Source organism: Aegilops tauschii, chromosome 5 (assembly GCF_002575655.3).
Source record: "Aegilops tauschii subsp. strangulata cultivar AL8/78 chromosome 5, Aet v6.0, whole genome shotgun sequence".
Classification (NCBI taxonomy): Eukaryota; Viridiplantae; Streptophyta; class Magnoliopsida; order Poales; family Poaceae; genus Aegilops; species Aegilops tauschii.
Window position 1 is genome coordinate 568,049,486 of NC_053039.3, and position 12,980 is coordinate 568,062,465.

Here is a 12,980-nt window from a genome sequence, read left to right on the forward strand (position 1 = left end):
ATCTTGGACATCTTTTAGGATTGTGAGCACTCATTAAAATATGACATGCTAAAAAGTTGATGTTGGACAAGGAAGACAACATAATGGGTTATGTTTTCTTATATTCGAATAGAAGTTATATTGTCATGGATCCTCCAACATGTTGAGCTTGCTTTTCCCTCTTAGATACTACTTGTGCTTCCAAACATCCCTTAAACCAGTTTTGCCATTAGAGTCCACCATACGGATTGAGTAAGATACTTCAAGTAAGTTGTCATCGGTGCAAGCAATAAAATTTGCTCTCTAAATATGTATGATCTATTAGTGTGAAGAAAATAAGCTTTATACGAACTTGTGATATGGAAGAAATAAAAGCAACGGACTGCATAATAAAGTTCTTTATCACAAGTGGCAATATAAAGTGACGTTCGTTTGCATTAAGATTTTGTGCATCCAACCATAAAAGCGCATGACAACCTCTGCTTCCCTCTGCGAAGGGCCTATCTTTTACTTTTATCTTCTACCCTTATACAAGAGTAATGGTGATCTTCACCTTTCCTTTTTACACGTTTTTCCTTTTGGCAAGCACTATGTGTTGGAGAAAGATCCAGATATATATATATCCACTCGGATGTAGGTTATCATAAAATATTATTGTTGATATTACCCTTGAGGTAAAAGATTGGGAGGCAAAACTATAAGCCGCTGTCTTTCTCTATGTCCGATTGAAGCTTTGAACCCATAAGTATCGCGTCAGTGTTAGCAATTGTGACAGACTAAATGATAGTTGAGTATGTGGACTTGCTGAAAAGCTCTTGAATTGACTCTTTCCGATGTTATGATAAATTGCAATTGCTTCAATGACTGAGATCATAGTTTGTTAGTTTTCAATGAAGTTTTTGATTCATACTTTACCTTGTGAACGAATTGTTACTTTAGCATATGAAATTATATGACAATATATGTTGCTGTTCTAAATATGGTCATGATGCCCTCATGTCCGTATTTTATTTTATCGACACCTCTATCTCTAAACATGTGGACATATTTTTCGATTTCGGCTTTCGCTTGAGGACAAGCGAGGTCTAAGCTTGGGGGAGTTGATACGTCCATTTTGCATCATGCTTTTATATTGATATTTATTGTATTATGGGCTATTATTACTTATTTTGGTACAATACTTATGCCTTTTCTCTCTAATTTTACAAGGTTTACATGAAGAGGGAGAATGCCGGCAGCTGGAAATCTGGGCTGCAAAAGGAGCAAATATTATAGACCTATTCTGCACAACTCCAAAACTCCTGAAAATTTACGGAGAGTCATTTTGGAATTAATAAAAAATTATTAGGCGAAGAAAGCACCAGAGGGGGGCCACCTGCCATCCACAAGGGTGGAGCGCGCCCCCCCCCCCTTCCTTGTGGGCCCCCTGGCAGGCCTCCGGTGCCCATCTTCTGCTATATGGTGTGTTTTGACCTGGAAAAAATCAGAAGGAAGCTTTCGGGACGAAGCGCCGCCGTGAGCTGTTCTGCCGGGGAAACTTCCCTCCGGGAGGGGAAATCGAAGCCATAGTCATCACCAACGATCCTCTCATCGAGAGGGGGTCAATCTCCACCAACATCTTCACTAGCACCATCTCCTCTCAAACCTGGTTCATCTCTTGTATCCGATCTCTGTCTCAGAACCTCATATTGGTACCTATGGGTTGCTAGTTGGTTTATCCAGTGGAAGATCATATGTTCAGATCCTTAATGATAATTAATACTCCTCTGATTATGAACATGAATATGCTTTGTGAGTAGTTACGTTTGTTCCTGAGGACATGGGAGAAGTCTTGTTATAAGTAATCATGTGAATTTGGTATTCGTTCGATATTCTCATGAGATGTATGTTGTCTTTCCTCTAGTGGTGTTATGTGAACGTCGACTACATGACACTTCACCATGATTTGGGCCTAGGGGAAGGCATTGGGAAGTAATAAGTAGATGATGGTTTGCTAGAGTGACAGAAGCTTAAACCCTAGTTTATGCGTTGCTTCGTAAGGGGTTGATTTGGATCCATATGTTTCATGCTATGGTTAGATTTATCTTAATTATTCTTTCGTAGTTGCGGATGCTTGCGAGAGGGGTTAATCATAAGTGGGAGGCTTGTCCAAGGAAGGGTAGTACCCAAGCACCGGTCGACCCACATATCAAATTATCAAACTAACGAACGCGGATCATATGAGCATGGTGAAAACTAGCTTGACAGTAATTCTCATGTGTCCTCGGAGCGCTTTGCTTTATATAAGAGTTTCTACAGGCTTGTCCTTTGCTACAAAAAGGATTAGGCCACCCTGTTGCACCTTAGTTACTCTTGTTACTTGTTACCCGTTACGAATTATCTTATCACAAAACTATCTGTTACCGATAATTTTAGTGTTTGCAGAGAATACCTTGCTGAAAACCGCTTGTCATTTCCTTCTGCTCCTCATTGGGTTCAACACTCTTACTTATCGAAAGGACTACGATAGATCCCCTATACTTTTGGGTCATCAGACACTCATTCCCGCTTTCGTGTTTGGGTTCGCGCTTGCACCCAACGCCGGCCCGACCCATTTTTAAGTCTGCGCGAAAAAAATCAAGCAAACATTTTGAAAAACAAAAACGTTAATTAAACATTAATGCCGGCCACAAAGGCCGGCAAGAGTCCACGAGTCCGCTGTTACATTAAATAAAACTACAAACTACTCGGAGGCGCGCTTCCTTAGGCGTCCTCGTCGTTGTCGTCGGGGCCCACTACTAGGGAAAACCCTAGCAGTAGCGCAGGGTTTTCGCCTAGCAGTAGCACGGGGCTAGGGCGCTACAGCTAATATTTAGTGGTGACGCGGTTTGTACCACGCTAGTGCTATGATACCTAGCAGTAGCGCGGTTTGTACCACGCTACTGCTAGGGCGCTGGTTAAGCCAGCACTACTGCTAACACAACATTGCAGTAGCGCCTGTCATACCAGCCTACTGCTAAATTTTTTTTATTTTCTTCTGCGTGTTTGCACTGTGTTTGTAAATATTTTATATAGTAGTTTTATCACATTATTTTATGATCATGATTATTTATTATATCAGTGGGTGAATAAGACGTGGATTAGATTCAAGTGGAGGCAACATGGCGCAGATCCAAAGTACTACGAATCAAAGTGACTTTGTTTGGATTAGTAGTACTTTGGATCTGCACCATGTTGCCTCCACTTGAATCTAATGCATGTTTCTTTCACCGACTGATATAATAGCTCATCATGCTCATAATGATATAACAACTCAGCATCATCATCATAATAATAACTCATCATCATTATCATAATAAAACAAGTCACACTCATCATTATCATAGTCATCTAACCACTTCTACTCGTTATCATAGTCATAACCAACCCTAGTTAATTGGTCTCTTAGCACATGGTCATGAGTATTACTCCCTCTCTCTCAGTTTACAGGGTGTGCGCGTACCCCTAAGTCGTCAATTTGACCAACCTAATACAAGTTATATATTACAAAAAATATACCAATATAAACTTCAGATGTTCTATTTTCAAACCGTATAATTTTTGTGTTATATAGTTTATATTAGGGTGATAAAATTGGCAACCTAGGTATACGCGCAGGACTTGTAAACTGAAACGGAGGGAGTAGCTAGGACCTGCTACGCTCTCTAAGGTAAAATACCATAAAACAAAATAGCCCCTGACTCTCCATTATGAAAAATGGAGATTATCCTGTCTCCAATTCGTGCGCTTCGCACAATGTTGCTTCCAAATAGCCCCCTATGATTATTCATAACTTTTTTCCATTTTTTTGATTGTGATGTCTTCATCAGTTTGAGAAATCTTGTATGAACGGCGGTGAACCCTAGGCAGACTTGGCCGTAAGGTAATAACATCAAGGCGACCTTTCGGAAACATCAGATGAGGCACACAATCCTTCCGAATTTTCTATTGAAGAACATAATAATAATGTCATAGTTGGCAATGTAGTTTAGCTTTATAAGAATATAAGCAAAACATGCACGGATGTCGTAATAGTAAAAAATCTTACCATGCCACCTCCATGGATGTTATCGTAGTTCAACACATGCACTAGTGGCATGTATTGACCATAATGTGGAGGAATTTCATAATTGATATTGAAATTCTCAACATCAATAATAAATGAGATAAGATGATCTTTCTCCTCGTAACTTAGTTCAGAGCCATCAGTGTAGTAGGTTCTGTCTACTATCTTCCATACATTTTTTACAGAATGGAAATAAGTTGTTAAAGGAAATAAGCCGTCAATGATTTTTAACTAAATAATATAAATTACTTAACAAATGTATTTGACAAAATCACAAATAGGTAGAACTGGAAGCTTCTCGACATCCACCCAAATGTCGATATTATCGTCATTCATCTTCGGGCCGAAGATCGAATGATATCCTCCTTAAATTCATAGGCCTTACAAAATCCTCTCCAAGTTGAGCAACTGAAATACGAGCTATTTGGTGCATTGAATAGCTTAACCGAAAAATTGAAACCATGCTTGGTCCTAAGGTGAGCACACTTCGTCTTTGTTCTCTCCCTATCTTCAAAACCGATCTTTTCCAAGACATGCGGTCTTGCATGACATGGGATGAACTATATATTTCAATTGAAAATTACCCATTGAAGCCAAAATCCACAAGTCATGCATAATTACGAAAAAATACTTGTCGTTGCGTATCGTAAAAACGTGGAAAGTCTCCTCAGCACGATGGTGAAGTACCTATTGTTTTGCAGATAAGGCATCCTGTCGCACATACCCCGATCGTCTTCGCAGTAGTCGCACTCAGGAATCATATTGTCGTCAGACATTTCCTGTGTTCATAAGTCAAAGATTAAAAATCGATGGCAAATAACAGGAAACTCAACACACAAATCATTATTACTCATCATGGTTTGACTTTCGTTCTGTCGAGTCTTTCCTTGAAAACTCTCATCTCACGTGGTGTATATGGTGGGCAATCCCTCTCAGATATATTCGATCGATGGTGACGGTCGCTCCTCCCTTCATCCCTGAGTGCATTACACGAAAATGTCTAGCACACGGGAACTAAGGAGAAGCGACCCCCACGACAACAGTCGGGATTCTTCCTCTCTGACATTTGCGACAGTTGGTGATGGAAGCTCCTAGCCTCATTTGGAAGTGCATTACACCAAAATGTCTAGCACGTTCAAATGAAGAAGAAGCTCCCCCCCCCCCCCACGACAACAGTCGGGGTTGTTCTTCTCTCATATATGGTGGACACTCTCTGTCACTGATTTTTTGACTGTCGGTGATGGTCGCTCTTCTCTTCCTTCCTGTGCATTACCAAAAGGTCTATCACGAGAAAGAAGAGGAAGAGTGACCCCCACGACAACAGTCGGCTTTCTTCTGATCTCATATATGGTGGACACTCTCCCTCACTGTCATATATAGATCCCCGACAGACTTAAAGTCAACCCAAAATGTCATTTAGTTCTGTTTCCGGCCAATCCAAGGCACTCGATATTTCCTGCATTCCAGCACAAGCCATGCTAAATTCACAGAAAAATCCGGCATGACCTTTGCTAAAAAGGACATATCGAGCGCCTGAAATTTGCCGGAACAAAAATTAATCAACACTCCGGCAAAACATAGGCCACTAGGAGGTGTTCCTGCAAACATAGGCCACTTGGGCAAACATGTATCCTTCATTTTCCAAATATTCATGTGTGACAGCACTACTAGTACACAACACTACATATCACATGTCTATATCACCATCATATTTGAGCAACACTAGATATACATGTTTACTCACTATAGACGATGGCTATCGAGGATGCGGGTGCCGTCGGTGATCTTCTGGGCGTCGTCGACCGGCTCGTCGGTGATATATCCCGCGCCACACATGAGCATTTATATAGAAAATTTCAAACTTGGTATGATCATTGCATTCAGTGGTTTAATTTTGACGGCAAGCGTAACATTTCTTTTTTTGCGAAACCATTTCATTTCATTAGGTCTCTCTTTCTCTCTCTCTCTCTCTCTCAAAATTCACTAGGCATCAACTACATCCAAACCTATGAACAAAATTAGTAAACTTTTGAAACTTTCTATACCTAAATTAGTACTAAATGTTTTTTTATAACGAAACTACTAACATTTTCTATAACAACACTATACCTCAACATTCATAGTACTTTCTGTAAACGAAACTACTAAAAATTTCTATAACAACATAATACCTAAAAAATTGTCTAACATTTTTATAGCATAGAGGACAGGTGGGAGGACGTAGGAGTGAGGAGGAGGAGGGAGGAGAGAGGCGGAGGAAGAGGATGGAGGAGGAGGAAGGAGTAGGGTGGGTGGAGGAGAGAGAGGAGGGCGGTGGGAGAAGGCCTGCCGGAGGAGGAATGAGGGCGCGGTCGGAGGAGGAGGGAGGAGGGAGGAGGGTCGCGGCATACCGGCGAAGGAGGAGGGAGGACGGTGGTGGCAATGCGGTGGCGACGGCTGGAGGGAGAGAGAGTGAGGCAATGAGGAGTGAGGGGAGGGAGAAGGTCGGGCGCGGGGAGTTGGATAAGGTGGCTTTAGCAATAGCACTGGTCCTAGGCGGGTACTACTGCTAAGCCCAATAGCAGTAGCGCAGGTCAGCTGCCAGCGCTGCTGTTAAGTGGGGCCCACCTGCTGGCACAGTGCACACACATAGTAATAGCGGTGGGCAGTAGGCACGCGCCACTACTATAGTTTAGCAATAGCATGGGATTTGCAGGCCGCGCTGCTACTACGGGTAGCCCCGGTAGGGTGGCATTGCGACAACTTAGCAGTAGCGCTGCTACTACGGGTAGCCCCGGTAGGGTGGCATTGGGACAACTTACCAGTAGCGCCGTCTGATTGTCCCGCTCTACTTCTACACTACTACCTGTAGCGCTGGTTGTTACCCGCGCTACTACTAGTAGTAGAAGTGTTGTCTAATGTAGCAGCGCTACTGCTAAGATTCTTTCTATAAGGTATCTCCCAGTAGTGGCAGGCGAGGTCGATGAGTGTCGGCGCCTGGCCAACCCACGGAAACGTCGTCGACCAGGCTCTAGCGACGTGGTCCGCCTCCGGTTGTACTGTCGCCGGCTGGGCAGGCCCACTGCGGACAAGGCTCCTCCTTCGCGTCGCACTCCATCTGCTCGAGGTACTCACCCTCGTGGCTTTCTTCGGCTAGCCTTTGCTGGCGCCATTGCTCGAGGTAGGCCTGCTCCTGCTCCAGCGTCGCCCCCAACCAGACCGGTGGTGCACTGACCCACTCGCGCAACATCCCGGTCCATGAGTAGCGCTAGATGGGCTCGATAGGGGTCGGCGCCGGCTCGGCCTTGATAGGGGACGGCAGCCTCAACGGTGCCACGACGCAGTCGACGGCCGCGGAGAGCGCCATGGCCTCCATCATGCGCGCCTGGTACGCCTCCTCCTCCTCCTCCTTGTGTTGCTCCTCCTCCTCGCTTTCACGGAGGATTGCTGCCAACGCCGCCTGGTAGGCGACCTCCGCCTCCTGGTCCTCGTCCCGCACGACGAGGGCCGGCAGCGGGGATCCATGTCGCACGTCACGGATGCCGCGCCTCCTGGCCTCCTCATGCTCGAACGCAAACCACTGCTCCTAAGCGGGAGAATCGAACGCGTAGGTGGGGTCGCGGTGTTGCTCCGACATTAGCAGTTGCCGCCAGCATCGAAACTCCTCCGCATGCGCCCGTGCCAACCGCTGCGCCGCCGGCACTGGGATCCTCTCTGGATCCAAGTGCCAGTCGTGTGGCAGCGTCACGTCGGGGTAGGGGAGGGGGACGCGGTGCTCCTAGTGCACCAGGAGAAGTGGCACTTGCCCTTGCCCTTGCCGGAGAAGAAGCCCATCGCGGTGGCTTGGGTTTGTTGCCGAGGGGTGAGCAAAGTGGGGTGGCGAGATGGGGACGGGGACGTCTAGAAGCGGATGAGGACCGGCCCCCCACCGCACGCTCGGATTGAAAACGGCCGACCGCCGTCGCTGACGCGTGGGACCACGGTGGGCGGTCGTCATTAATAAAGACTGTGGTAGTTAGACAGCCGCCAGGTGGGGATGCGGCGGATACCGAGAGGACGTGCTTCGCGTCCGCGCCGACGCATTTCAGCCGCAAATTTGGGCTGCAAATTTGTGCCGCAAATGGGTCCGCGCGGATGCCAAGCGAACGCGTTTTGAGAATGCGTCGGGGCGTTGGGCCAGCATATTTGTCTGCGGCGACCCAAATGAACGGCGGCAGACTTGCGTTGGAGTTGCTCTCAGTGTTGGTATCGTGGGTGGCCTCTCCAAATACGATTATTGTTAAGTCCGTGTATGCTTTCCTTATTCTCCTTTTTGCCATGAAATTATGAATTTGAATTTTCTTTTCGAAGGTACGCAAATTGCGTCGTACCATATAACAGAAAGCAGTGAACAATTTACAAGAAATGTGGTAAGCCGAACAAATTAGGCTACCAGCTAGCCATCACACACCCACCTTCAATTACATGTTACTATCTCATAAATGTTTGGAAACACCTAGCTCCAGTCTTTCTCCAAGTGTGTACCTCGTCGAGAATGAGATTAACTAACTGGAGGATATTGCGTGTTGCGCCATATTTCTAAACACTCTCACATTTCGTTGCTTCAACAAGCTCCAAGCAATGAAAATGACTAGAGAATCAAAGCTCTTTCTGGTAGCCTTCGGCAATCCTTTGCGCGGTCTTGGGTCAAAACTCAAAAAGACACTGGAAGGCGGAATCAATCAATTTGACTATTGAAATAGAGAAAATTACAAAGGAGGTACTCCTTCACATTATTATTAATACGTCTATTGGCACAAGCCCGCCTGAACAGTTGTAGGACTTAAATGCTAATTCACGAAATGCTATTTTGTCCCCTTAGTGCATGCCACATGTCCTTCGATTGAAATACTAGTAAAATGATGGAAATTAAAATACATGTGAAGGTCCCGTTCTTGCTTGTTCAATAAAGGGTAGTTTAGTTGTATCCTCCACTACCTGATCCGGATCCACTACCTCCACCGCTGCCAGTTCCGCCATTCTGGCTCTCACCGGTGCCGCCACCCATGCCACCGCCCATTCCCGTGGCATATCCATCGCCATAAGAGCCAGTGCTACCGGTCTGACCGGCGCCAGACCCAGCACCAGATCCAACCCCAACGCTTGGACCTTCAGCGCCACCTCCAATTGCGCCACCACCGTTGCCGCTTCCTCCTCCATTTGCAAAGCCTCCAGAAGTGTCGTCGCTGCCGGCCTGTCCAGCGCCAGCGCCGGCACCACCTCCATTTCCGTTGTTACCGCCTCCACCACCGTTACCACTACCGCCAGCATCAGAGTAGCTAGTACCATCGCCACCGGCAGCAGGAGCCGGTGCCTTTGACACGCCACTCTCACCATATCCCTTGCCAAGGCCATCTCCGGCTCCGGTTCCGCTAGATCCGTTTGCACCGCCACCTCCGCCGCCGCCTCCACCCTTACCATCAGCACTAGCATAACCATCGCCGCTAGGGGCCGATGCGGAGCCAGTCGCGCCGCTGCCAGTGCCGAAGCCGGATCCGGAACCAGACCCGGATCCACCCTTTGATCCTCCGCCACCACCAGCTCCTCCTCCTCCACCAAATCCCTTGGCGAAGTTCCACTTCTTACCCCAATCTCCGCCGCTCTCACTATATCCTAAGCCTCCACCTGACCCAGAACCTGCACCATATCCACTCCCACCATTCGCACCGCCTCCCCCTCCACCTCCTCCACCACCACCCGAAGCACTGGAGGAGCTAGCTAGCATCCTTGCTGCATCGGCGAACCCAATGCTCACAAGGACAACAAAGCCAAGAGCTGCAAGCTTAGTGCTAGTGGCCATTGTGAGTGAGGCTCGGCTGAGTGAGACGAGTTGGGTGCTGAGAGTAGGGAGGGTTGGGTGATTATATATAGTGGTGGAGACCGTGCGTGGGGCGGTATCTTAGGGATCCGATCTAGCGCTTTTGGTTGTGCATTGAGTGGGTTATTCGATGAGAAGTTTCCTATGATCAGTGTGGCAGTAGTACAGTTGACTCTGTATATATCGATCTAGATCGATTAGCCGCTTGCAAGACAGCATATAGCAATTGCTATTCACCAAATCTCTCTCTCTCTCTCTCTCTCTCTCTCTCTCTCCTCCAGTCGATAATTTATTGATGCAGATCGACTAGTACTAAAGTAAGAGTATGTAAGAGAAGGCCTAGTTAATTAGAAAGAGATTCCCCTGGCCTGACATAGACAGATTAATTATATCTGCTGGATGCTCTAGACATGTGAAAGAACGTGTAAGTCGATCGTCGGATCCTTTGACATTGGCGTTTCCTCGTAACTGTTGGATGCTCTACTCGATCGCCAAGTTAAGTTAATCTTCTTCCTGGCAAACGACGAAGCAGAGGGTTCAACGCGTCGCCGGTGCCCTCAACTTGGACCAAGCAACGCACCCCAGTTCAACTCAGTGATCTTCAGGCTATCTTGTGACAGTTATGGCGACGCAAACAACGAGAGATGCACGTAGATCGGTCAAAATGACAGTGCCCAAGTAGGAGTAGGATCGATCGAGCTCGATAGATTCGATTCTCCAGCTGCATGATAAGAGAAGAGTGGCTAGCGAGCTAGCTTGCCATGTTCACTGTCGGCCGGGATCCCATCTTAATTTAGTTAATGGTTTGATTAGGATGAACAATACTCGATCGCGCGCGTTTCGTAGGTCTGACTTCCGAAATTAATGCACATGCTGCTCTCCAAAAGTCCAAATACACGTACGCCTTTGAACAGGTCTCCACTACGACAGTACGACTAACGTATACTATCAATTTGGCCCTGGGGCGGCGACTCCAAATTCATTTGGCCTAGTTTGAGAGCACGGTATCTTTCAAGAGTTCTTTTTACTGTACATCAAGTCAATATTTGGCAGTTCGTTTTGGTAAACGTAAAAGGTCAAGACCTCTTTTTACCCCGCAAAGAAAAAAGGTCAAGACCTCTTTTTAAAAATACTGCGAAAATAATATAATGCTGGAGTTACTACGCTTTGTAAAACCGTGGTGTTTCTTGACGCTAAACACATCAAAGTTTGAAGTATGGTGTCTCAAAAAACAATGCTATAATTGAAACCTCCAAATGCACTTAAGTGACAAATGCAGTCAATGTATGCTTTCTTGATTACCAAAAGCTTAGCTTTGCTTATACACACATTTGGAGGTTGGAGCTTCCTTTAAAGCTGAAGGTTTAGAATATTAACCAGGGATAACATGCTGCAGAGGGGCTTGCACGGGAATGATTTGTGTGAGTTTTGTGGAGACCATGAGACTATGGAGTTCATATTCTTTGCTTGTCCTCTAGCTAAATATATACTCCCTCCGTTCTTAAATATTTGTCTTTCTAGAGGTTTCAAATGGTGACTACATACGAAACAAAATGAGTGAATTTACACTCTAAAGTGTGTCTATATACATCCGTATGTGGTGACCATTTGAAATCTCTAGAAAGACAAATATTTAGGAACGGAGGGAGTATTTGTTTGGGACGTTGCTAGTGTGGCTTTTGGTGTCACGGAAACACCAGAAAATATGCTTGATATGTTCCAAAACTGGTTTAGTTCCTTTCTTGCACATGGTAGATAGGTTTTTATGATTGATGTGGCTCCTATCTTTTGGGGCCATAATAGAAGACATGAAATAAATCTTGCTTTCAAGGAATTTGTCCTCGTGATCCCACTAATGTGGTTTATTTTGCGTGTAATTTCATTCATTTTTGGGTGATGACCAAGAAAGGGGGACTCGAAGGCTGCTGCAACAGGGGGCAAAGAAAATGACTAAAGTGGCACAAAAAATCTACGGACATCCACGTGCCTGGGTCCCTATGACTAGGAGGCTGGGCAATGTAGTTGGTGTCACTGTTGGGTTGTTCTGTGAGCATACTACAGCGTATTAAACATGTCTTGTCCGCTCGCGGGTTTGGAGTTTTAGTTTTAGAGCAATTTTGCGGTACCCTAGCTAGCACTACAAAAGAGGAGCCGGGGTACCAACTAACTCTAGCTATCAACAAAAAAATTGCAATCAATGATTTTCTAGGGTAATTTTGACTTTTTATTTCTATATCTATCTATATCTATGTTTATCTGAGAGTGGCGTTTTGGCACATGGGAGCGCACCCTTCTGATTTTTAAAATGTGTTTTAAACATATTTTGAAATGTCAAAAATTTCCAAGAAAAAAAAATGGCACGTATATCTTGATATTGTACATGCTCACAAAGTCGTTTCGCGAAAAAACAACAACTTATGTGTTGCGTGTGAAAAAGACAAAATCCGGTGTTAAAAATGATTTTCACAAGACATCTTTTTGTTTTTTTACGCAAGCCACAAAACATGTCGGTTTTCTCCGAAAGTTGGTGTGCACACATATAATGTCGAGATGTAAGCGCCAAATTTTTGTTTGCAATTTTTTCACACTTTGAAATATTTTTTCCGCATGCAGGAGCGCACGCTCCCGTGAGCACCAACGAATTTCCGTATCTATACCTAATAATAAAGAGGTTATTGCTTCTGACAGTACGTCACTGAAATTGATCCCAAAATTGTAAAATATTATCCGCCGATGTCACCTATAAGTGATAAAAAAAAATCACACCGGAGAGTCCATCGCCTGGGCCAGCCCATGCAGTAGAACCTCCTATATCGCACTCTGCGCGCTGGCAGAATAACAGCGCGCCCGTTTGGGCCGGGCCATGTCTAGGCGGCCTATTTTTATTTTCATTTTTTGCTTTCTTTTTCCGTCTTCATTTTTTTCTACTTTACATAAGTTGGGACTTCAAAAAAAGTTTCGAAAAATAATGAAAATGCGAATTTTGAAGTAAATTATTTAATAACTCATAAACTTTTGTGGATTCGGAAAATGTTCGCGATTTTAAAAACTGTTCACATATTCAAAAAATGTTCGCAATTT

The 12,980-nt window shown here is 45.2% G+C and overlaps 1 protein-coding gene across 1 annotated transcript; it reads right to left on the reverse strand.

Moving 5' to 3' along the window:
* Positions 1-8,781: 8,781 nt before the first annotated feature.
* LOC109754085 (uncharacterized) lies at positions 8,782-9,923 on the reverse strand. Its single transcript, XM_020313011.4, has one exon. The coding sequence runs from the start codon at positions 9,879-9,881 to the stop codon at positions 9,000-9,002; it is 882 nt and encodes a 293-aa protein (XP_020168600.1). The 5' UTR covers positions 9,882-9,923; the 3' UTR covers positions 8,782-8,999.
* Between the last annotated feature and the right edge of the window lie 3,057 nt (positions 9,924-12,980).

Coding starts and splice junctions, on each gene's coding strand:
- LOC109754085 (XM_020313011.4), bottom strand. CDS start 9,881: ATGGCCACTAGCACTAAGCTTGCAGCTCTTGGCTTTGTTGTCCTTGTG.